Source organism: Ammospiza nelsoni, chromosome 13 (genome assembly GCF_027579445.1).
Source record: "Ammospiza nelsoni isolate bAmmNel1 chromosome 13, bAmmNel1.pri, whole genome shotgun sequence".
Taxonomy (NCBI): Eukaryota; Metazoa; Chordata; class Aves; order Passeriformes; family Passerellidae; genus Ammospiza; species Ammospiza nelsoni.
In genome coordinates, this window is record NC_080645.1 from 13,786,439 (window position 1) to 13,811,430 (window position 24,992).

General features: G+C 41.8%; 1 protein-coding gene across 3 annotated transcripts in view; it reads right to left on the minus strand.

Annotated features, from left to right (window-relative positions):
* The window catches only part of CBFB (core-binding factor subunit beta), a 37,802-nt gene extending 17,655 nt beyond the window's left edge, over positions 1–20,147 (minus strand). For all 3 annotated transcript variants that reach the window (XM_059481525.1, XM_059481526.1, XM_059481524.1), the window contains exons 1-4: positions 19,959–20,147; positions 19,658–19,744; positions 15,139–15,255; positions 1,340–1,456 (exon numbers count right to left, since the gene is read on the minus strand). In XM_059481525.1, the coding sequence (XP_059337508.1) occupies positions 1,340–1,456; positions 15,139–15,255; positions 19,658–19,744; positions 19,959–20,036 (399 nt within the window). In that variant the 5' untranslated portion in view covers positions 20,037–20,147. The remainder of the gene's footprint in view (positions 1–1,339; positions 1,457–15,138; positions 15,256–19,657; positions 19,745–19,958) is intronic.
* Between the last annotated feature and the right edge of the window lie 4,845 nt (positions 20,148–24,992).

The window sequence follows — 24,992 nt, forward strand, 5'->3', positions numbered from 1 at the left end:
AGCAATATTACAACAGTTTTAAACAAGGAAGCAGTGACAGATACAGGAAAAAGGAAACTGAAGAATGTAAAAGATTGCCCAAATGCTTACAATACTAACACATATAAGGGTGCAGCTACTCCTGTGTCTGTATGACACTGGGCACCCTTAGGTACTACGGCTGTAGGAAACAGAATGAGCATTGATGACCTCGCAGTCACCAAGAATCACAAACTAAAAACAAGTTACACACCTGTAACTGAGTACAAACATCTCTGGAGATCCACACAGTGCAACACCTGCAGCTCAGCACCCTGCACTCACAGCTCAGGAGAGCACTGACACCTGAGAGCATGCACACATCCCCTCACACATACAAAGAGTAAATCACAACCTCTGTGCACAAACACTTCCTGAAGACAGCAAAAGGGAATTGTTAAGTGTTGTTAAGACAGCATATACACATTGGGAAACTAAAGTAATCCAAGCACTTACAAAAGCATTTATTGGGAAATTAAGAGGAGAAAAATTAAACCTACTGGTCACCTGACCCCTCTCCTTTTTGGAAGGGTGCTCACTTTCTTCAGGCACTCTCTAGTTTTGGAAAGGGTGACACTGTCTCCTCCTGAGTGCATGTTCCCATCAGCCCACTCTCAGTTCAGAATTATTATCAAATTTATTAACTACAGATCAAGAACTTGGGATCTATGTTAATTCCTCAGGGCTATTCTCTGGCTGTGTAAGGCATTACAGCCTGAAGGTCCCCTAATGCATGGAGTCCACAGCAGTGACTCTGCTGCAGCTGAACTGAGCTTGCCCAAGTCACTGACACAGCTTTGAAAGAGGTGAATGCACAACAAGAGTGGATTTAGAGTAAAAGCTTTGGTCTGTGGCTTTTCTCATGGATTCACAAAGGGTGGCAGGACTATTCTCTCTTTCTAGGCATCATGGAGGAAGCGTTCAGGGCTGGGACTTTGGCACAAAGTGCTTCTATTTAATCCCAAACATAGTCACATTAACATCACCTCATTAATATGCAAATTAGTGTCTTAAGTTAGGGAGAGGCAAGGCACAATAGAAGAGTGTTCTTGGCATTTTGGAGGAATCAAAGCTTTAAAATACTTTATTACTCTGTAGCATAGTAACAGTGCAAAATCACTCAAAGTTCTAAATTACAAACTATTCCTGGCCCTAACATTTTGACCTAATGCAGCTAAAGTAGTGTTTTGCTACAACCACATGTTTCTGAACTTCCATACTGCAAGTTTTCTCTGGAGTTTGTACTCAGAGTGAAGGCAAAAACTGTTTCCCTCCAGAAGAACAAACAAATATGTGAGTAGTCCAGGGCAGACTGCCTTACCTGCGCTCTCTCTTCATCAAATTCCAGGCAGCCCATACCATCCAGTCTCTGGAGATCTATCCAGCCTTTCCAGATTACACAGACACCATTGAGAATCATAGGTGCCTTCAAGTACACCTGGAATAAAAGCAAAACACATGCTATGAATTTGCAAGCTCTTACACATGTGCCTGCACAACGAAAATACTGATGCAGGAAGCTTCTATATGTATTCTTAGAAGAACATCCAAACCAGCTGGTAACATGAGACTCCATTTAACAGCTTCTACTGCTTCCTTTCCAAGAACTCATTTTAATCAACTGAGTGCTTTAACTTTTGCCTACTGTACTGGATGGAATAAATTTAAGTTGTGTTCTCATTTTATAAACTGGCATGCACCAGGATTTAGTTAGAATTCTTATGCTTGCAGTTAAACCAGGAGTTTTTCTTGTCAGCTTACCTTTGAGTCACAAAGGAAGTGGCATGCTGCCAGACAGGGAGGTTCCTACAGCACATCTAAATAGTTAAATGAGCATTCTCCTTCCTACTCCCAAGAAACACTGTATTTTATCCCAATAAATGAGTGATTTCAACAAAGACCAAGCATTGGTTTCAGTCCTCCTCAAATTTGCAAACTACTCAAAGTTCAGTAAAATACACAACATACACATTGTGCTAAAAATAAGGAAGTCTTCCTGTGAAAGGCTTTTCAAAAGAAGCAACACCAGCTGATGAAAACCCAGCACTAATGCGCACTGTGCCTTGTGCTGCAGCACAGAATAATGTGTGATCTTAAGGCCCTACATCCAGATAACAGTACTCAAAGTGATGTCACAAAGGAACTTAAAAAGAAGCAAATACAAAACTACATGAGTTTGACATGTTATACCTCATAATATCCCTTTTAAACAAAACAGTCACAGTAAAATTACCTGAATTGTACAGAAAAGAAAACAAAAGTTAGAAAAATCAACCTTCAATAGTTATTTCAGCCTACTTGGCAAGTCAAAACCTCTCATGGGACAGGAGTTTGTCCATATTGAATCACAAGAGAGGCAAAGCTGCACACACACCTGCACCTACTTCAGATTTTGTCCACTGAATATGAATTTGGTAATTGACAAGACTGCTTAGACACTCCAAATCCATCTGAGTTTTTTTCAGCCTTCAGGAGCAGCTGGGGCTCAGCTAGGTAGGGAACTTTCAGACAGTGCCTCTCTAACAGCTCTAAATTAATCCTCTGGCAAATCCTCATCAAAGCGTAATTGATGTTTAGCACTATAACGCATTTCAAAGCGCCCCCACTGAGCCTGCCTGCTCAGTTCCACACTTACCAGCTAAGGTCACTCAAGTGAAAAAAGAGAGGGCTCCAGGAGGCACAGAGGAAGGGAAGCCCCCCTCATGCAAAGGCTGTGCTGGCAGAATTAAGCACTGAACAACATGAAAGGCAACCCACGGGTGGAAAACAGGGAGCAAATAACATGAATTGAACTGACAAACAAGTAATGTTATTTGCCAAAGAAAACAAACATGATTTTTACAACTTATCACAATTTGGTATGAAGTGACACAGCTTTAAACCTTTTAATTAGTACAACCTGCAGCAGCTCAATAATGGAGCAATAAATGTTATTTGTTTGAGCATCTCTCCTTCCCACCAGCCACTTCTAGTGCAGGCTCTCTGCTAAGAGCACAGCCTGGCTGTCTGTGCCTGCACTCACAGCTCATCTGAGAGAGTCACCACAGCCCAGCCTTGCGTGGGGACAGCACATTGTGGGGACAGCACACCAGGCACATCCACCGGCCAACAGCCTCTGCGAGCAGAGGTGTCAGAACCACCATGAGTAAGATGTGGACTACCAGGAAACCACCTCCCACAGCCCTCATTTCAAGATTAAACATTTCAAACATACAAAGTACGCTGCAGCCCCTCGGCATGATCTTCACCCATTCATCTCACAAGAAACAAATGAAGGATGCAGCATCCATTTAATAGATGCATTTAATTAGTTGAGAAGTGAAAGACAGTTAAAAGAGGCTATTAGAACTGTCATTCTCTTCTAAGGAAAATGAAGAATAATTCAAGAGAGGAAATAAAAAGGCAGTATAAGCTAACCACAGGTCTGTAAAGACAAAAAAAGCCTGTACTCCAATGCTGGTTATGTTTTACATGAGCAAACAAGCACTTGGCTGACTTTCATTTAGGGTTTACCTCTCACTCAACCTCCCCTATCCTTCTGGCCCCACAACAGCAGCCTAGGACATCAACAGTCACACAGGCCTTCCCACAGGTATCAAAACCCAGCTTTCCAAGTTGTCCAGGAATAGTTTTTATTTGTTTCTTTGATAAGGAATATTATGGTGCCAGAAACCCATTTTAGTGGCCACTCAGCTGCCTTGGTCATTGCCAGTGCCTGACACACAAACTTCCTGCCTCAGTGCAAGAGCAGGTAGCTCAGACACAGCTGCTGGGGCTCAGCGATGCCTCATGCATCACCTGGAAGCCCAAGCAGTGCTGCAAATGCTATGAAAGCCTTCAGAAGTCAAAGGGGAAACAAGTTGACAGAGCTGATGTGATTCCTGATCCCTCCAATCTGCCCTGAGCACGCCGGCCAGCAGCTGAGCTGCTGACACAGCAGCCTGGGAACCTCTGGCACGCAGCCTGACCTTTCCAGATGAAGCAGTCTGCCCTTGCTCCTGAATCACAGCCCTGGAAGCCTTACACCACCAGATTCAGGAGGTCTTCAAATCTCTGATAAACAAACATTTTTCACTACTGAAAGCATGAATTTGTTCTCAAGATACTCTGAGTTTTGAAATTACCACACAATCATTCAAACGTAGGAATCATTCATCTTGAAACCCCACGAGCTTATGCAGGAACTTTTCTCTCATTAAAACACAATAATGCATACTGGTACTTTTAAATTTATTTTAGAGAAAGGAATTTAAACTCCTTTCCCCCCCCTCTCCTCTTTCAGGAAAATGGAAACCACCTAAGATTATAGCCAGAAACGTTTAACCACATATTTCCTTCTTTTCAGATAAAGCCATGTTGGTTCCCTTTCAACTCCTGAACTTAACAGAATTATTAATAAATTACTGCTCTGTCTGTGAACACATTATCTATTATGGCACCTCAAAATCCAGCAAAGTGGTCTTCTAAAAAATTTCTGAATTGTCTGCTCTGAAAATTGCCTCAAGACAGTGATGGTAGAAGACCAAGGGCAAAAGTTGCATTATTTCTAAAAAGACTCAAAATTCCCCCCTTCCTAGTATTATAGAAGTAGATAAAAACATGTCTTTGTTAGAACAACTCTTTCCAAGTTCTATGCTAACCCCAGATTACCTGCATTTAAATAATTTTATAAATCCTCCACACATCTATGGGTACTTTTTGTAATAATGCCTGGCAGTCAGTGCTGTAAAATTCAAGAGATAGGTGAAAAGCACTACAGAACAGAAGGAAGGAGAAGCTGGAAGTCAGGCAATTACCAAATTCATATTCAGTGGACAAATTTAATGCTACATGAAGAAACACCATTATAGGGACATAAAAGAGGAAAAGCCAAATTATGCAGCAGCCTCTTTTCAGAATACAGTCCATCCTATAAACCAAAGGAAGTATGGTTGTTCTGCCACTGACAGTGGTGTAAATAATTTAAGAATCTTTGTACACATGTTGAAGGATGACAGTAAGTTCTCTCTTATTTTGTACCCTCATTTTCCACACACTGGCAAAGCCAAAGCTTTCTTGGACTAGAAGACCTAAGCAAACTGCCACATACTGCAAGATGCCACTTTTACTAGTTTATAGCAGCTGAATTTCTGTTCAGGTGGCTACTACAGAACTAATTTCATCTCAAATGACATCTTCCATTTCAAATTCCTACCACATATCAAAACGGCATTAGAATTTTTAAATGAGAAACACAGACATGTTACTTTTACATTGGAAACAGGCTTTTAGTATTAGAACAAATATTCTGCTTGCTGACTGAACAAGCAGCAAGAGCAAACACTCTTATCTCCGGGCAGATTATCTGGACAGAGGACAAACAGCACCGTAAACACACACAAACTTGAGAAGGTGCTGCATGAATAGGCTTAGCTGGGCTCTAAGTTGTTGAGCTGTGTTTGTGCTTCCTCGGCCTCCTGCTGGCTTGTTCTCAAAGACCTCCGTGCCACACCTTCAACATTTAGTGTATCTCACCTTCCCTTTTGTGTTCTTTTAACTAATCTGTTGTTTCTTTTCATCTGCATTTAAATGAACAACCCTCTCCCCTAACTCCAATTAACTGAGAGTTATCTCTGTTGTTAAGAACAGGCAGGGACATGGCTCCTGTAACACCATTCATTCATATTTTAAAATCCAAACTAATTACTTTTTAAGAAGCTACTGCATTTTAGCACAAGACAAAAAAAACTCGGTTTCACATCCTATTTTAGTTATCTAGTAAACCTTTATCTCACACCAGCAGGATATTTAACTGATCTGCTGGAGGAATGCTATCTGTGTGCTCCATCCACACATCCTGCAGTTACAGAAAATGCTCCTTCTCCTGCAGCAACGCAGCCATTTCCTCCCCCAGCGATTGCACACAGTTCTCACCACCCACCAACTCATGAATCAGCAGGCTCTCAACAGCCAGCGCCACCGAGGAGAGCAACTTCACCCCCCAGGAAACACCAGTCCCCAGTGAAGTGGTGCAGTCCCCTCCCTTCTGTTTTCATTTTCCCAGCACACTGGAGCAGAATGCATTCTTCAGAAGAGGCTCAGCTCTGACTCACCCTGTGCCTCATCACGCACACATCTGCCCATTCATAATGGGCTGCCCCCCTGGGCTGAGCCACAGCCAGCCATCCATCCATCCATCCATCCATCCATCCATCCATCCATCCATCTCTGATCCCACCTTCCCCTGAATCATACCCCACTTCAACTGCATTCTCCCTGGTGATTTCATATGTGAAACACTGACCACTAAGAAAGAAACAGCTTTGAACACTTACTCCAAGAAAGAAAAGTGTTAAATGGGGAAGGCCAAACTCATCATTTCAGCTTCTCTTGACATTATCTGTATACACTAGCAAGTAAAAGGAAACAACCTGTACAAAATGTTCACATGAGAAATTATGTATTCAACTGTTTCCTTTAACAGCAACAGTATATGATAATTTATACAGTTTCATAATTAAAATGCTGTGATCTTGCCACAGATATGTGGCACGAACGCTCTGAAAGGTAAAGATGAATCAGTCCCATCCCTGTGTTCCCCCCAAAATACAAAGACTCACTTTCATATCACAGAGAATGGTCTCTAGCCCAGGTTTCAAAGAGGGGGCAAAGCATCAGAGAGGAAGGAATCCATTAAATGCAAAAAAGGAGAAAAGGGCAAAAAAAGCTTTTCTAAAACTTTGCAACAGGACCTGTACACTAAAATCCTCAACTATTTGGGGAACAAAACAGAACAGTAACTTCACTAGTATAACAGCAACTGAAGTCACAGCAAAAGCTGATAACTTCATGCAAGACTTCACACTACTCTTTCAGATATTGGTTTATAAGAAACTAATGGCAAGCAACTAAGTCCTGAACAGTTTACAGCATTTATCTGATTTCCAAAGTTTGACTCCCATACACTAGCCTTGCAATAATTCAAACTGGCATGAAACATAAATAGAAACAGCTGAAAATAAGCCCATTTAGAAAGTGACTATGAGTAAAATAAGACTTTTTAGTGCTTTAAATTTGTATCAATCTTTCTGTCTCATCCCTTAAAACACAGTATTCTTTCTTCAAATACACAAAGAAAACATCTTCTATTTTAAAAGCTACATCTTGGCATTTCTTCCATTATATGAGAATGAGGTTTTGTTAAATTCAAACCTTACACTCTTCTGCAAAAATCTATGGGAATTGATACTTTCTGACCAAACAAGAGCCTTTCCTAAACACTTGTGCATAAATGACCTAATTGTGGCTTTCAAGATGAATGGAGCTTCAAGTTCCTCAAGGGTGGCACCCATGGCACAGCTGTACCACACCACCAGCAGCAGGCCCGTGCTGTTTCCTGAGCAGCTGCCAAGGTGGGACCCTGGGACAGCGCTGGCCAGGGCAGGAGCCCTGCCCAGGGACACCTCCTTGGGCCCAGCACCAGCCACCCTTTCTCTGCCTGGGACCTGTTCCTCCAGCCCTGCTTCCTTGTGACCACACACAGGCATTTCACTTGCAGCTCGGGAAAGAAAGCAATCCAATTCAGAACTAGAAAAACACCTCAGAACACAATACAATTTTCAACTTCATAGCAAAACCTGATGGTCGGATATTACTTTGTTCAGTTTTCAAATATGCTTATCTAAGTCACCAGGTTTTACTACAAATATCAGTAAACACTGAGATGCAACATAGTCCATTTTTACAATTCTATGTAGCAGAAATACCCATGTACACACTCATTTCAGAAATATCTTTGTAAGTAATATCAGAGCTGTGACAAAACCTCTCTCAACATGCTTTGTGTACTGAAATACTACAGTGGAGGGGGTTTGGTTTCTAAAACGTCAAAAGGAATAGCTGAAGAATTTTCCTAACCTTACTGGAGAGTCAGAATTTACAAGTCCCTTGTAGAAAACCTGGTATTTTTATGGTTTTTTGGTTGGTTGCATTTGTTAGGTTTTTCTGCATAGTTAGCTCAACTATGTAATCATGACTCCTTTTCGAAAGCAGATCAATGTTTCATTAAATTATGCAGGTTGCTATTTCACTTAACTAAAAACCAAGTCTCTAACTGAGAACAGATATGAAGCAGTAAGAATGTCAGAACAAATGTGATTAAAATCTGTGGAGCATTTTATTCCTGGATTAAGATCACTGGTCAGTATATATGCTTAGAAGCTCAGATAAAAAAATACTAAAATGCTACTGCACAGAAATTATACTTATCTAATAACCAAGTCTCCAGATACAGTTCATCATTCCAAAATACTGCAATTTTTCAACTCAGCAGAAAACATGAACCAGACTTGACCAAAACCACCAAAAAAGCCCCAGTACAAAGCAAAAAGTAGACAGCTTTTAGTTTTCACATTGTCACTACAGAAGTCCCAAAGAGAAATGCATGTCATGCTCAGGCTCTATCCATTTGCCTTCAAAACACAAAAATCAACCACAGAGCTGGAACTGAAAATCAACAAAAATGCAAGAAGCATAACAAGAAAAATCTGAAAGGCAAATATATGCTGGGGTTTTCCCCTGTGAAACTTTACAGGGTCTTTTATCAGCCTATCTTTACACTAGATTCTGCATGAAATGCAGAAAGATGGCTGGATTTTAAACCTACACTCCCTTTTAATGGAGAGGACATATATTTTAAAAAGACCCATTTTTTCTTGCAACAGTTAAAAAGAATAATGCTTCTGCAGCAAAATATTGCCAGGAGATTGCTGCTGTTTTTGCTGCTCCAAGTACACAAGCATGCTTCTGCTCACAAACCCAGTAACTAACAGACACGCAGTTTTCTGCCACGTTGACGGAATATTTTCCAGAGAAATTTCAAAATTGGTTGTGAAATTTATTCTTTTCAAGCTTTCAGAAAATCACAGAGCAAAAATCAGTTACAATTAGCAACTGCAACAGAGGATTAGAAAGAGAGGTTTATCTAAAACACATCACCTGTCCACCATGCTGCCTGGGTGCAAATAAACAGCCTGCTAATCCTCTTTTGGACTGAAAATTCAAAACACATAATGCAAATATACTCAACTACACAAAAAAGAAGTTACTTGATTTTAACAATATGGGCAAGCAGGTAATAAAAACATCCAGGAACTGACCCTAACCCAAGCAAGAGAGGGGCAAGAAAAGCTCTTGCCTCTACCCTTTAGCTTCCATTGCCTTCTTGAGCACTCCAGCAGCCTCACCCTTCCCCTTAAGCAGGATTCAAGTCTGGAAAAAACTGTTCAAACATTTGCTCAACAAGTAGTGCTGCATCAAGGCTTAAAATAATGTCAGTAGCTTTTTGTCTTTTGTATACTATAACAACTATTCAGCTTTCATCATTCAATAAAATTTCACAGTGTCATAATTATTCTGTAGAAAACTATCAGCTTCTGCAGAGAACATCCTTACCAATGACTGGAAATTGTCCTTAACACAGTAACATCAAACTTGCAATTATGCAAGCTAATGAGCTCATTTCATTACTTGTGCTTTGGACAATATAGCTTGAAGAACCATTTCAGTAGCTTTCAAAAAATGACAGTTTCTTGAAGCAAATGTTTCATCATCTTATTGAATTTTTCTTATTTTTAATATGAATTATTAAATGATTTTCAGAAAGAAGCAGACATTCTCAACAATGACTCTCTTACTTTTCTCATTCATTTATAAGAAGAGGAAAAAAGCATAATATTAGCAACTTTCCTTAGTAAGTGGAGACTGATATGCAAACAAGAGAATTCAACAATCCAAATGTCTGGACTTCTTCCAGCATCTATGCTGCAGAAATCTCAAGTATTGCTTTCATCCACACACCACTCATCTGTCCTTATATATAGCTGCTTCCCAAATGAAAAATTTAGCTCACTAACTCCAATTTTGTTCCTCTTCTGGGAAACTTTAGGATGATGACATGGTTATATTTGAAATCTTGCCTATACAACTCAAACGAGTGCATTTAAGCCACTGGAAAGAGTTCAAGGTAGTATGATTAATAACTGCTTCTAGAATATATAATAAAAGCTAAGCAGGAGCAAGGTAGTGTGACAATAACTGCTTTTAGGATACACAATAAAGGCTACGCAGGAGCTGGTTTACTGACAGCAGCCCTTAAGTGCTTGCACAGCCGTGCTCTCAAGCATTGCTTCAAAATGACATCGTCACTGCCTGCACTGTCACAGGGACCAGCCTGTGGGCAGTCCCAAATGGAGGACTGGGGGGTGAAAGGATTCCAGGGGAAAGGCTGTGGCTGCTTGTCACATGAGAGGTGCCTGGGGTGACTCACGCTGCAGTGGCAGAGGGCACTGAGGATAAATCACTCTGCAGGAACAACTGTCCAAACCCAGCCAGGGGCTGCCTGCCAGGACAACGTGCCCAGTCTACGTCCTCTAAAGATTTCCCTTCCCAAAATCCAAGTTCTAACTGTTCACAGTGTATAAACTGTATGCACATAGAGGCACCTCCTGACTGTGAGGTAAAGTGAACAAGCACAGGTACATTATGACTGTGGCTTCAGACAGAGTTTGGATTAAACAGCTCTCCTCTATGCAACAGCAGCTCATAAGGAAGAATACTTTCAAGTATCTAGACAAAAAAAAAAAAAAAAGAGAAAAAGTTTCACTCTCCTCTAAAGCAAAAATGGGTTTAGGAGCATAAACAAAGGATGTTGCTGGGAAAAATACTAGAAAGAAAAAGAAACAGAAGTCTCTGCCAGTTAAAGGACTCTTAAGCAAAAACACAAAAATTCTAGAATAATAGAATAACAAGCATCTATAGAAAACCAGCGTTTTACTCAAACCATATAGACGATCCTGGATGAAAACTGATCAAGGGGATCATCAAGAAAAGTGGATTCTTCTCATTCACAAAGCCTTTACAGGACTCCCACCAAGCAACTCCAAGGGGAAAAATAATTAAGAAAAAAAAAAATCAAGCTGTTTAGCCAGGCTGGGTACAAACTGGTTACACCACCAAACCCATTTGTCTGCTGTGAGAATAACCACACACTGACCTCCTTGTCTAAAGCTCACAGAAAAGCCTGAGAAAGATCAAAAGCAAGAACAGTGATGTGGGTTTCATCAGGACACCACTTCCCTTGGCTGGAGCAGGCAAAAGCACCTCCAAGGCTCTGAGCACACAGACAGCCCAGCAGCTGATGCCCCTTCCCTGACCACCTGCTGCCCCTCACAGAAGAGCCTCTCCCATCCACCACAAGGTTTTGGGGTCATCACACACCCAAAAAGGTATGAGCAGGAGGGTAGCAATTGTTTAAGGTTGCTCAGGAAAAGTGGAAAGCTGGTTTTATTGGCTGCCATTTGAAAAGGTGTTGTATTTTAATAAAAACTATTTCTCATTACACTTCTGTTCCTGCTGTAACACCTGCAGCATAACAAAGATTTGTTTTTTTAAATATTCATCCAAGCAATTTACGCCAACTCAGAGCAAAATAAAATCTAGTTTTGACATAAAAACTGTGCAAGTAGAAAGTCAGCATCTTTAGGAAGAAAACTGAAAATCTTTAGTTATGGCTAGAACAAAGTTAATGGTTAATGAGTAGAAATTCTAGCCACATCACATGTGGCACAGCAGGCACTCTGAATCAATTTAAATCATGTCTGATGTGCTTTCCTCCAAAGCTGCAGAGTTCATGGTGTATTAGAGTGAAATAAACCCATGTGGAAGACTCTGGTTTACGAGCAGCTGCCACCAAAAAACAGACAGGAAGTAAAGCTGCACTAGAATGAGATGGAGAATTTTATTATAAAGGGGAGGGGAAGTAAAACAACTTCACAGACTTCATCAGTGACTTGTATTTAAACACTGAAAAAAAAGTATCTGAGAACTAATGTTCTTTCAAGCAAGAAAGAGTGGAGCTATAGAAACATCTTGAATAAGAAATGAAAACTTATCTTAGACTAAGAAGTATGCAAAATGAATCATGCAAAGAAAGTTAATCAGACAGTCCTTAACAAAAAAAAAGGGACTTTGAAAAATATTCAATTTTAAGAAGTGCTGAAGTCCATACACAGCTCAGCCTTAAGTTTGTATGTCATCAGTACAAAACTGAAATAAAAATTACAGAACTTCACTCATCACAATAAAACTAGCCTAAGTCATAAATGATACCAGAAAACCAAGACGAAAATAAAGCTCTCCATTTAATTGCAAGGTTTAATTAACTAATATTTCAGGCAATACATTAGACTACGACACTGCCTACCTTTCAAATACTTAACACTGATTCATTTATTCTTGACCAAAAAACAAATAAAAACACTCTGGAAAGTAGCTAACAACACAGATGATCAGAAAGCCTTGGTATGTTTCAACTCCCCAGAAACAGGACTCACACAGCATCTGACACACCCCACACACACCCACAATCCCAATGAAATACAATGTTCCATCATTTTTACGATCCAGGGACCTATTTTTAGTGCTGCTTTTTCTTCTGCTATGACAAACCTGAAAAATTGCTCAAATACACAATTAAATTTGCTGCAGGTCAAAGGCAGCACAGAATGTTAAAGCTATCTCAAAAAAAAAAATGTTAAACTTGAGTTTAAAATGAGCAGAAATATTAAGTGTACAGTGAGCCATCCAATTTTTGGATTAATGAAGACAGGGTATCCACCAGAGGCCTACCCACCCATTGTGAACATCAGATGCATCAAATTAAAAGGCAAATTAAGCATATTAAAAAAACCCTTCAGTTAAGAAATACCAGATTGAAAAGCCTCAAGCCTATGAAGTATGTATTTGCAGAATCCCAACTTTCACAAGAGTGGTGCTCTTTCTAAAATTCAATCATTTAGGCAGCAATTCTAGCAGATGCTGCATTGGTAGCTTTGTCAATCTCTTTACAAAACTGCTCTAGCACAATAGTGACATGCTTCAAATCTGGAGAAACTATTTTGGCCCATCATTGTTTAGCCAAACACCGAAGCAGAATTCCAGAATAAAAATATTCTAATGTTGGTAAGTTTATCTACATTCTAGATCTCAAACTAATGCTTAAGATAATAATTAACTGACAGCTTCCCCCTTAGCCTTTTTTTATTCATATAATTAAAAACATGCCTTACTGGCATAAATCCAGTGATGAACAAACACACATTATGCACTGCCTCAAGAATCAAAGCTCATAAAACAATGCTGCACAGAGCTACAAAAATCACATGGTTTTAAGAGACTGCTGAAGCCTGTGAAAGAAATTCTTAATTAAGCCAAATGACAAAAATCTAGAGAGAACAATCTCAGACAATTCATATGAAAGGCTTGAACTGTTTCCGCTGATAACATAAAACACTCTCCCACTGCTCATTCCTCTGCTCCAGCCATGGGAGTGGCTGACTTCCAGAGCACTTCAATTCTGTGCAGAGCACAGTGATTTACACAAGTGAGGGCTGATTACAACAGTGAATTTGTGATTTGTTCATACCAGAGCATAGCATTATTCCCATTTATCTGCCTGTCCACCTCTAGCCTCATTCAGAGGAATTCTTCTAAACATTTCAGTGAAGCAGTCTAGAATTTACTGTAAACACACATAAAAGAAGGAGTGGCATTCATTAATGAGGCTCATGTTCTATTTTAATATCCAGCATACCTACCATGCTCTTACATGATTAAGACAACACAAGAAAATGGATGAAGTAGTTCAGTACTTTAAGAATTCATTCAGAGAAAACAAAGTTAAAAAAAAATCATAGGAGTAAATAAAATTAGTTTTGAACTGGCAAGAAGAGAGACTTCAGTCTTCTTACACATTACAAGAAAAATTCCTCATTCAATTGTGAGCCAGAATCAATATTTTTCAGTAAGAGCCAGATTCAATTCAGTTTCCTTAGCAAAGCAGTCAGTACCCAGACAGCCAACTTCACTTCTCCCCCAATTTGTCAAACTTCTGCAAGCCTCACAGGACTAAATGGAAAACAATTTTTTCCAAAAAAACTCATTAACTTGAATTCCACATACCATAACTGCCCTCAGGAATTTTTTTTTCTTCCAATCAAGTTTTACCACTATAGGAAATATTTATCTTCCACCTAGCAGCATTTAAAAGACCCAATATGCCATTAAACCTGAATATGCTTCAAGTATTTCCTCCAGCCTGGTAGGTTTGGTAGCATTAGCTGTTTCTTGTTACAAGAGTAGGTAGAAAAAATGTAGGCAAAAGGAAGGATCTTGTAGTCCATTAAAAGTTTTTAAAAATAAAAAAAAGAAAGACACAAAAATTAGCCTGAAACAGAGAAACTATGAGGGCTTAAGTGCTGGTATACACCCACTGAAGAAAGTTCTGAAGAAAATCGGCTACTGAATTCAGTGATCTTTGGATCAGCCCCAAAGGACCCACAGGAGCACAGATAAGAGACAGCATCTATATTTTAAAGGTATGTTTTTCCTGTAAAACCAAACCAGCTGTAGGTGATTTCACTAACTTTATTCTGATGAGACTAGGCAAGGTTTCTGACTATATCTAATACAGCTTCACAGTAACCATCACTGCCACTAGGGAATTTGAGCTTTCAATATCAGCCTATGGGACAGCTACCTCAGAAAAAAGAGATTCAGAAATCAATTCTGAAAGTGGTGATGCTGCTTCTGTATTGTAGCTGATGGTGAAACTGAGAAAAAGATTCATTCCACTTAGAGCACACTGACTGCTTGCTGTACCAAGTGGCATCCAAAAACACAATGAAATAACCTGCTGAAAGTGCAAATTTTCATTAGTCTACCACAATTCATTGGCCAAAGTCTAATTTCTTTAGAAGCACCTATACAACACCAAATTTAGACTGTTCTCCAAAATTTTACCATAAAATGACAGCAGAAACATTTCTCTTTTTCAAAATAATGCAAAGCCACCAGTACTGCCCATGTTTCCCAATTCTTCCATTCCATGATGCCTAAACATCAGCATGCTTTAAAACAAAGCAATATTTTATCTTGCCATCCTTTCACTTGCACTCACATCACTACCTACCTGCATGGAGGTGTGAAACATTACAAATCCCACATCATACTTGCAGTCCATACCAGTAGGACCATAAGCACAATAAAAAAAATTTCTTTCAGTTTGAACAATTTCCTCCTTACCTTGCCTCCTTCTCTTTCAAAGTCAACATATTCCCGGGTCGGTGTCTGTCGCTGCTCCCCCTGCCAGCTGGCCGGAAAAAACTGGAGAGACAGATTGGTTCCTGTGGCCACAAAAGCCTTTTAGAAAAATCAATACAAACAGGATCAGGGAGCAAGACATTACATAAATTATGCAGGCAGTCATTTATTTTTACATCAGTTTATGTCTTAAGCCAGGCAGCATAGAGAATACTTAAAGTCAAAAACATGCACTCATCATTTTTCTTAAGTATTAAGTTACAAACATCTGATTCCATTTTGACAACATTTGCCATTGGCTGCTTCGGATATAAAATACAACATGGAATCAATACTTCTTTCAAATCAGTTTTGCTGACATTAGAATCTGTCCTTTCAGTTCTGTCTGGATACCCTGCACCAACTTAGTACCTGCAATGTTAAAAACTGCCCAGGCTTTTCAAAGAGGCTGCCTACCTCTAAAAGAAGTACTGCTGAAGGAAAATTAACTCCTTAGACCCATTACTAAGGACAGCTGTTTTTGAAAGAAAAGTATTTGTTTCCTTTCACAATCTAATTGTACCTAGAGAGACACTTAACTGAAGGATAAATATTCCTATTTTATAATCTGCTGGCATGCAGCATCAATACACAGTTCAATCAAGCTGCACAGGACAAAGTCCTCACGCCACATTAAGACACCAGTGATACCCAGACCAGCAGATGCTGTGTCAGTAAGAAAAGGCAACTGTAGGAATTCCTCTCAGCTGCAGCCCTTTGTAAAATCATTAAAGGGACTGGCTTAAACCCATCAGGAAAAGCATGCCTTGCTTTCAAGCAAACAATTTTCTACCATTTCAAATGAAAATGGGATTCAGTTTTCTTTATAAACACCCTGTATTTGTTAATATATCTTAACTCCAAGTGATGATGAGTACAGCAATTCCTAGACATGAAATAAAAAATTATTTTTGCAAGCAGAAGTCAGATTCACAGTATTTATAGTTTTCTCTGGTACAGGTGAGCATGCTGTCCGGAAAGCATGTGAATACTCACACAGGCTCACAGCATATCATTCCTATCAAAATCCCAGGGTTAAACACAATTTGTTGCAATCAAACAACAGTATCTCTTACCATGATCACTTAGATTTAAATGGCCATTAATCTAGAATATAGTTTTCTTAAAAGCTATACAACTACTACTTTAACAGTTGGAATTTCCTGATGAGCAGATTTCTTTCAAGCAACCCAGAATTCATACACTTCATGATATAACTGTACTGCTACCTGTGACACTACAGCTACGTGTTATTTAAGATATTTCCAGTCATGGACTGCACCACTGTCACAGGATTAATACCTCCCATTTTGAAAGTAGAAGTGCTTTGTCTTGGCTCTTCCCCCCCTCCACCAAGGAAGACTAATGCTCCACAATCAGTTTTGGTTCCAGGCTATTCTTAAAAACAGATTTTAAAAATTTTGTTGTTGTTTGTGTTTGCTTGTTTTGTCTCCTGTAAGCACATTCTCAACATCATTAAAATTAACAAACCAGTTCTAGTAATGGCAGAAGAATACTGTATTGGTGCATTAATGTTTGTTTGCAAAGACAAACATTTCAATCGATGCAACAGAAGTTTCATCAAGGATACACTTGCACAAATAGGAGGCATCAAATCTGTCAGAGCTACAGACCATCATTAGCAGGCTCATTGCCTCCTATTATCCCTTTGCTTTAGCAAGGGATGTTATTTAGTATCAACAAAAGAAAATATACCCATCTTCAAATATTTGTGGCTCTGAGTCTTCACCATTTAGTCTGCTCAAGAATGGTTTTCCTACCTCCGAGCATCTCTAGTAAATATGTGTTTTATACTCCTTAATTTATGCATTTCAAACATCAAGGAGTGAGATCTTTGAGAGTAAACCAGCTGACCACTGAAGCCCTATGGACCAGTCCATTTCTGGGTACTGGTCAAAAGAACTGCACTTGCTTTCTGGGAAACCCAGCAAGACAGTGAAGTGCCCATGCCTTCCTGCTTCCACCCCCAATGTGTGCTAGAGGGCCATGAAAACGGGGGGGAAAATACCGGAGAAAAGAAGAAGATAAAAGTACAAAAATTCCACATCCTCACACAGGCAGGCACAATTTAAACCATGAAAAGCTATGTAGATATTTGTTCTCTGGATTTTTGAAGTCTGTTCTCTCCCTTTGAAGAGACAAAACCATCCAGTTAAAGTACCCATATGCTTCCCAAATCAAATCACAAATACTGATAAACTCGAGAATAGTCCTGCTAATAACCAAATAAGACTACATGGAAGCCATTAATTTCCACCAAATAACAAATTAAATAAAAAATAACAATGATTAAAAAAGAAATCTCACCACTAGTTTGGTTTTAAACTTCAAAGCAAGAAAACTCTAGTTTTGTCTGCAGAGCCTTTTAAAGCCCAGTCTGAAAAGTTATCAGACATTTATGCTACAAATTTTGTGAAAAGCTTATCTGGTAGTACAAGGGCGACCTGACCCACACACAGACAACGTAAATACAAGCACCTTCCAAAGCAAACCAAACATGGGAGGTTATTTAAGTTATCAAAGCATTGCCAGTAAACGTGAAATCTTTTTCAATACACTTCACATTTACTTCTCAGTAACATCGCTAATTATTTCCTTTATTCAATCAAGAGCTATTTGACACACATAACCAACAACTTACTGCCGGTTCTACATTAAATCCCTGAGCTGTTCTCTGGGGTTTTTTTTCTGCTTCAAAATATGTAAGGTCATTTGCAAAGGCTCCCTTTGGAGATAAAAGAATAAATCCTTGATGTCTGGAAAAACATTCAAGACTAAAAAAAAAAAAAAAAAAAGAAGTAAAATTACTAGCTCTTTTTAACATCAGTCATTACATACACTACATTTCTAAATAAACCTGACTACTCATGCCCTGGTCACAAAACAAAACCAGATGTTTCAGATGAAGAAATATAGAGCCTGGTTTATAATTAAGTAGAGTGAAAATATGTAGAACATGCATCACTGCTTGCTTCCAAGGGATGAAGTTCTGGCAAAAAAAAGGCAGCAGCAGGCACAGAAGTACAAAGGTGGAAGTACAGTGATTTCCCATTTATATAAATAACTGCACAGGCTGCATTAGAAAGCTAGTTATAAGCTACATGGTCACTTTGTTCTTTAGGCAAGGATTTGGGTATATTATGCACTTTCACCTGTACAGGAACTTCCAATGCTAGCAAACTGTATCTTCCTTACCTACCCATTGTTTCCCTGATGTTTTCTTAAAGGAAGCAAACAGGGACAAATAAAAATGAATACAAAATAAATAGTAAAATTAAGAACCGGTCTACAGGAAGCCTCTTGTAAAATAATATTGCAGGTTCTAAAATAAGAGATAACAAGCAGGGATTAGATTTAGCTAAAATAAAGTTATTCAGTAAAAGGTAACTGTGTTCTTGAGTATGTATCCTTTTACCAACAAAAGCAAAAGAACGAGATCAGTTATAGCAACTGGTATTCAAGTATTTTTGGATATGCATAAGAGTAATTGCATTGTTCATAAGAATAATTTCATTGTGAACTGACTAGCAGTATGTATACCACGTGAAATTAAAGAATGTTCATAAAAGCAAACTTGGTGGAAGGGGGGTTTGTTTTCTATTTTACCTTATCTTTCACTACATACTGTAAATGAAAAAGAGGTTACTTCTGCGTTTCAATAGTAGAGTTACAAACTTAACAAGGCTATGGAATTCTATAGAAGCAACCTGGAGCAGAAATCAAACCAGGAAATAGTCAGTTCTTGATTACTCTGAGCCATACTTCACCTCACTTCTTATTTCAAAGGGCGACAGTAGTCTGTAACTAACTAACCTTAATGAATGAGAAAAACGGAGCTGAAGTTGCAAGTTTCAAAGCCTAATTTTAAAAGCGTTTGATTTAGTTCACAAATACATCAAACAGCTCACTCAGGACTTTAAGCAAGCACCTTCTGAACAATGTTACTCATTTCTCAAAGCTACTGTTTCCGGAAAGAAAAAAAAAAAAAAAAAAGAAGAAGAAAAAGAAGCTGAATATTGAAACAAGCAGCTCGTAGCTGCAGCACGTGCCCAGGGAAGGAGCGCAGCCCGTTCCCACTGCCGGGGCTTTTCCTTCCTCCCCTGTCACCGCGGCTCCGGACAGCCGCTGTCCCCGCTCGGGAGCGAGCCGACACCTCCGACTGGAACAGCGCTATTCCTAAGGCGGACAGGAATACCGCCTGCTCACCAAAACCTCCTTTCCCTCGGCGTTTGAAAGGCAGCCGATGTCATTCCCCTCCTTAAGCAAAACTCTCCTTCACGGCGCGGCCCCCACCGGCCCCAGGCACCGTCCCGGCCCCGAGCCTTCGGGCTTGGGCACCGCGCAGCGCTCGCTGCCCCGACGGCTTCCCCCAAACTTTTATTTCCCGGGCCGAGCGCGGCCCGGTGCCGGCGGGCACCGAGGGGAGCGCGGCGCCACTTACGATCTCGGAGCGGCCGTCGCGGCAGGCGTTCTGGAAGCGGGCCTGCCTCTCCTCGTGCGGCCGGTCCCTGAAGCCGGTGTATTTAATCTGCGGGGAACAGGGCGCGCAATCAGGAGGGGCCAATCCCGGCGATAAGGGGGCAGCGGAGTGCACTGACTGCGCCTCCCGGCGCCGCCGGCTCGGCTCCCGCCGCAGCTGAGAGGAGGTGCGGGGCTGCCCCGGCCCCTCCGCGGCCCGCGAAAACTTTACCCACGGCGGGCGGAGGGAGGGAGGGAGAGAAGGGGGAGCCCCGCCGCCTTACCTCGCACTCGCGGCTCAGCTTCCTGAAGAACTCCTCGTTCTCGAACTTGCTCCGCTGGTCGGGGACAACCCGCGGCATGGTGGTGGGGCCGCCGCCGCCGGCTGCCCTCCTTCCTTCCCTCCCTCCTCCCGCCCGCCCCGCGCTGTCCCAGCCCCAGCGCTCGCCTCGCCCTTTGTTAGCCCCCGCCGGCGGCGCCCCCCCTTCCCTCCTCCCGTCCCTCCTCCTCCCGCGGCGCACGCAGAGCAGCCGCAGCCGCCGCCGGAGCTCGATGCTGCCGCTGCCGCCGCCGCCCGCTCCCGCCCCCAGCCCGCTCCCTCCCCTCCGACTTCCTCCCGGCTCGTAAACTCGGCCCGAACAGCCGCGCCATTCACAACTCCGCCGCCGCCGCCGCGCATGCGCCGCGCCAGGCGGGAAGCGGGCGAGGGGTGACTCAGAGCCCCTCGGCGCCCCTCGGCCGGGCGCTGGCTCGCCCGCAGCGGGGCCGCTGCTCTCGCTCCCCCGACACCGCTGCCCCCGACACCGCGGCTCGGCGCTTTCCGCCTCCCCGCTGCGAGGGGGGCAGCCCTAGCAGTGCGGCGGGCAGGGAGCGGCCGCCCCCCGCGCCCCGGTGGCGATGGGGAGCGCTCCCCTCACACCACCTGCTCCGCCGGCCCGCTCGGGTGGGCAGCAGGCGGTGGCCGCGCCGCGTCCCCCCGCCTCGAGGGTGGCGGTGAGGATGGGGCAGGTCGGAAGGGACAGCGCTGGCCTCGCACCTCCTCGTCTGGCTCCGTCCCCGAGGCCAGCGTGAAGGCTGGAGGAGCCCAGGGGTGGTCGCGGAGCCCCCCGCTGGCAGGAGCCGGCCCGCTGTCCGGCTGCCGCCCCACACGCGGTGCGTCCATCGGTCAGTCCCTCCGCCCGCCCAGCCGCACTGCCCGGGACGGGGGCCGTTCCCGAGGGGAGCAGGAGCAACCATCACCACCTCAGGATGTGGCTCGGTGTCTTTGAAGTCGTGGTGTCAGTCTAGAGCAAAACCAAAACCCAGCGCTTCGCTACAGCAGTGCTTGAGAAGTTAACTTTCAGGCTAGAAACACAGCAGCCTGAACTCTTCATTCTTCATGAGCACACATTTTACAGGAGCTAATTCAATCCAAGAGCACTGCAGGACATACATCACCTGCCTCTACATCTGTTTTTTCATACATACCTACTTTGTACCTCGATTCTTCATTGCTGTCTGCAACTTCCTCATGAGGGGAAGTGGAGAAGCAGACACCTATGTGTTGTCTCTGGCAATTAATGACAGGACCCAAGGAAATGGCCTGAAGTTGTGTCAGGGGAGCTTTAGGTTGGGTGTCAGAAAAAGGTTCCTCACCCACGGGGTGGCTGGGCGTTGGAACACAATCCCAAGAAAGTGATCATAGCACCAAACCTGACAGAGTTCAAGAAGCATTTGGACAATGCTCTCAGGCACATGGAGTGTCTCTTGGGGATATCCTGTGCAGTTGTAAGAGTTGGATTCTATGTTCCTTGTGGGTCCCTTCCAACTCAATATTCTGGGACTTTTTTTCCTACAACTAGTGCCCCAGGTTTTTAGCAGCACTGGAGCATCATAAGGATGGCAGCATGAACCAAAAAGCATATTACAATACCTATTGCCAACATTAAAATATTAGAGTATATTAGATCTTTTGACAAAGAAATGAGGTTTTCTAACATCGCAGTATTATAATCTTAACTTTACACATAGTCATGCAAATCGAAAACAGCAATGCTAAGGTAAGCCAGAAGACATAATTTGAATCAAGTATGAGCAAAATAATAAAAAAATTAGTGAAGTTACTGTAATCCTTAACTTATTGTATACAGACTTCACAGAAAAAAGCTTTAGACTTTTCTTCTAAATGTAGAAAATATGCTATGAGAAACTTAATACATTTCTGATCAATAGGAAAACTGAAGACAATTGTTAAGGCTATTTCTTCTGATTTTTCCTGTGTTACTGTATTGCAGACATACAGGAAAATTCAGAAGTTAAAAGCATTAAAATAACTGTTTTAGAAGGGTTTTTCCAATCTGAAAAGAAAATACACTGAGCTTGAAAACATAAAATATTGTGTATTGTCTTGATTCATTTAGATTAATATCAACCCTTAAAGTGAAATTTTCGTGAATGTCAGCCACATTTAAAAGGTCCCAAAATAAGACATTTAAAAAAAAAATCCATATCACTATTCATCTTACAGCAAGATCAATACCAGGAGCGTAGGCCTGCAGGAGAGCTGCCAAGTTCATAAGGTAGAAATCTGCTCTCTTGACCTCCAATAATCTTTCACTACTCAGTTCTACCTCCTCAGCCCCGAAACTGACTGTGCCTTTTTCCAAACAACAGTTTGCAAAAAAAAACAAAAAAAAAAAAAACAAAAAAAAAAAAAAAAAAAAAACCAAGGTCAAAAGCAATATGAGTGGTTGTAAAGCCCTAAAATAAGAAACAGGAGATATAATCACCTAGTAAGTTTTGTGTTTTGACCTTGGCATATATTTTTCAAGACTTTGGAAGCAATATCAAGTTTGACTGCTTTCCCCCATGCAGCTCTTTGTTTAACATTTGTCATCCTGCAGTTTTCATCTTTCCAAAGTTTTTCTTTTAAATAAAGTGAGTCAATATTATCAGAAAGTCTGTAAGAGATCAGACACTGCCCATGCTTGTTGCCTCAGTTAGTTGATGCAGAAACAGGATAGCAGGAAGGGGTGAGATAGAGCACAGTGGCACAGGATCATATTGTTCTTCTGAATTTATCCAGTTTCTCTACACTAAGCTAGCTAAGAGCTTTTGCTCTGAATAATGAATACCTTCTTAGCAAAGGGAACCAATTAATTCATGTTCATATAAAGAAAACAATTATTTTAGACATGTTTTGTCATCAAGAAAAGCTATAAAATCGCAGCAGTTCTTCTTTTCTCTACCTCTCTCAGCCCCCAACATTTAACAAGACAATTAGAGTCTTAAAGACAGCGAAGTTCTTATTTTTTTGTTCCTAACTGGATGGAGGAGAAGCACACAAACTAATAATGTCTTTGCTGCAAGAAAGTCTAGAGCATAATTTGCAGTTATTTACCCTGTTTGGCCAGAGTCACTGGCCCCCAGCCAGAGAGTCAACACAGATCAGAGGCAGCTTTGCAGGTGGTAGCTGGGGGACATGAGAGGAAAGCTGAGGTTAACGTGTGAGAGATGGGATGCAACCTCATGGGAATTCTGCAGCTCACCAAACTTTTTTATTTGCTTTTAGCACAACACACCAAAAAAAGATAGAACCTTTTTCCTTGTGCATAACCAAATGCAACTGCTTCCCAAAGGCATCTTGGTGATATCTCCACAAAGCATTTCACCCTGGTTCAGGCTGCTCAGATTTTAGTAGGCTTAGCTCAGCCTGCAGATCCCTGGTTTGTTGATTCTCAAGAACTTAGGCTGCTCATCAGTCCTCTGGGTGAGTCACCTTCAGAAAACAGAAATGGTCAAGCTTGTAGGCATGCTGCTCTCTGAGTGAATTCTCAGAACAGATCCCTTTCCAAAATAAGATCTAGCATGTTTGCAGTGCATTGATAATTGAGACAGACACCACTGAAGGATTTACGGATGGAGTGTTTTTGAGAAAGGGAGCTTTCTTCAAGTTCCAAGTCCTGTTATGTACTCTTCTTTCTATAACCCTTCTTTACCACATCTTTAAAGCCTCTGCTTTCCCCTAGGTAGCAGCATTTGATGAGCAACTGCATGGCACTGGTGTTATATTGTTCTCTAGACTTCACACGTGTGAGACACTAATAAGCCAGACTCCTGTGTATCCATTGATCTATGGCAGCTGCAGTATAATCAAACACCAGCATTATGTATGTACAAGCTACTCTGTGATTATAGATCCATTAATAAACTGCTTGCAAGATATAATTATGCACATTAGGTGTGAAATGCAATCCACTTATGCAAGGTCTGTGCTTATGGGTACTACAAAACTGGTGGGGGGAGAGGGGGGGAAGGGGGAGGAATTGAGCAAATTAATTGCTCTTTTACCCAGACTAATTTTCATTTCCCTGCTACTACAACTGATGCTCCCAGCCAGAATATCTTCACGGGAGTCACCCCACCAGTGCTGATCAGTTCATGGACCCACAGGCACATGCAGGAATCATCCTGAAATACTGCAGCTCACCCCCAGAGCAGCCTTTCATGTTTAGCTTGCATACATCAGCATAAAGATTTATCCTATCTGAGGACTCCCAAAACAACCCAAGTGAAGGATATGGGCAATGGGCAATGAAAAGGACCATGAGCCATCAGAATCAGTTCATGTCTGTGGAAGCACTAAATAAAGTGGAAGCACTTTATGCAGAGATGGATGTAGGAACTCCAGAGGCAACAAAGTGCAGCTTTGAGGACTTAGCCAAGTCCAAAGTTGATAGCTAAACATCTTACCTAGCACACAGAGATAGGAGCCATACCACAACAGTTAAACAAAACAATCCAATTTTGCATTATGAGTGGGAAGTTGCCTACTACCACTTAAAAAACACCAAGCATGGCAGGTATGAGGGAGGAAACAGCACCTCATGTGTCTTCTCTCTAAACCAGGCTACAAAACAGATGCATCTCTTCATTCCAGATGCCAAAGCTGGAGCCTTTTTTCCTAAAAGAAGATGCCTGCAGGTGCTACTCAAAATAACTCAAAGCATGTGGAGTATCAGCCAGGAGCCAGGACCCTTCCCTCGCTGAGGCTGTTGAAGCCCAAGTTCCCAGCCTCCCCTGTGAGCATCCCAGTGACAGCTATTGTCACACTGGAGAAGCTGTATCCACACCTCGGCTTCAGCCTGGGTTACTACTGCAGTGCAACACAATACCTGAGTCTTCATGGCCAACATGAAAAGCCAGTAGACACAGCCATCCCTTCCCAGCTGTGTGATTTGGGCACCCTGGGCTGCCTCTGGTTGTGAGCACTGGCAGTTCAACAGTGTGCTTCACACATGAACAGCCTTTGTTTCAGTAACATACATACATGTGCTGCT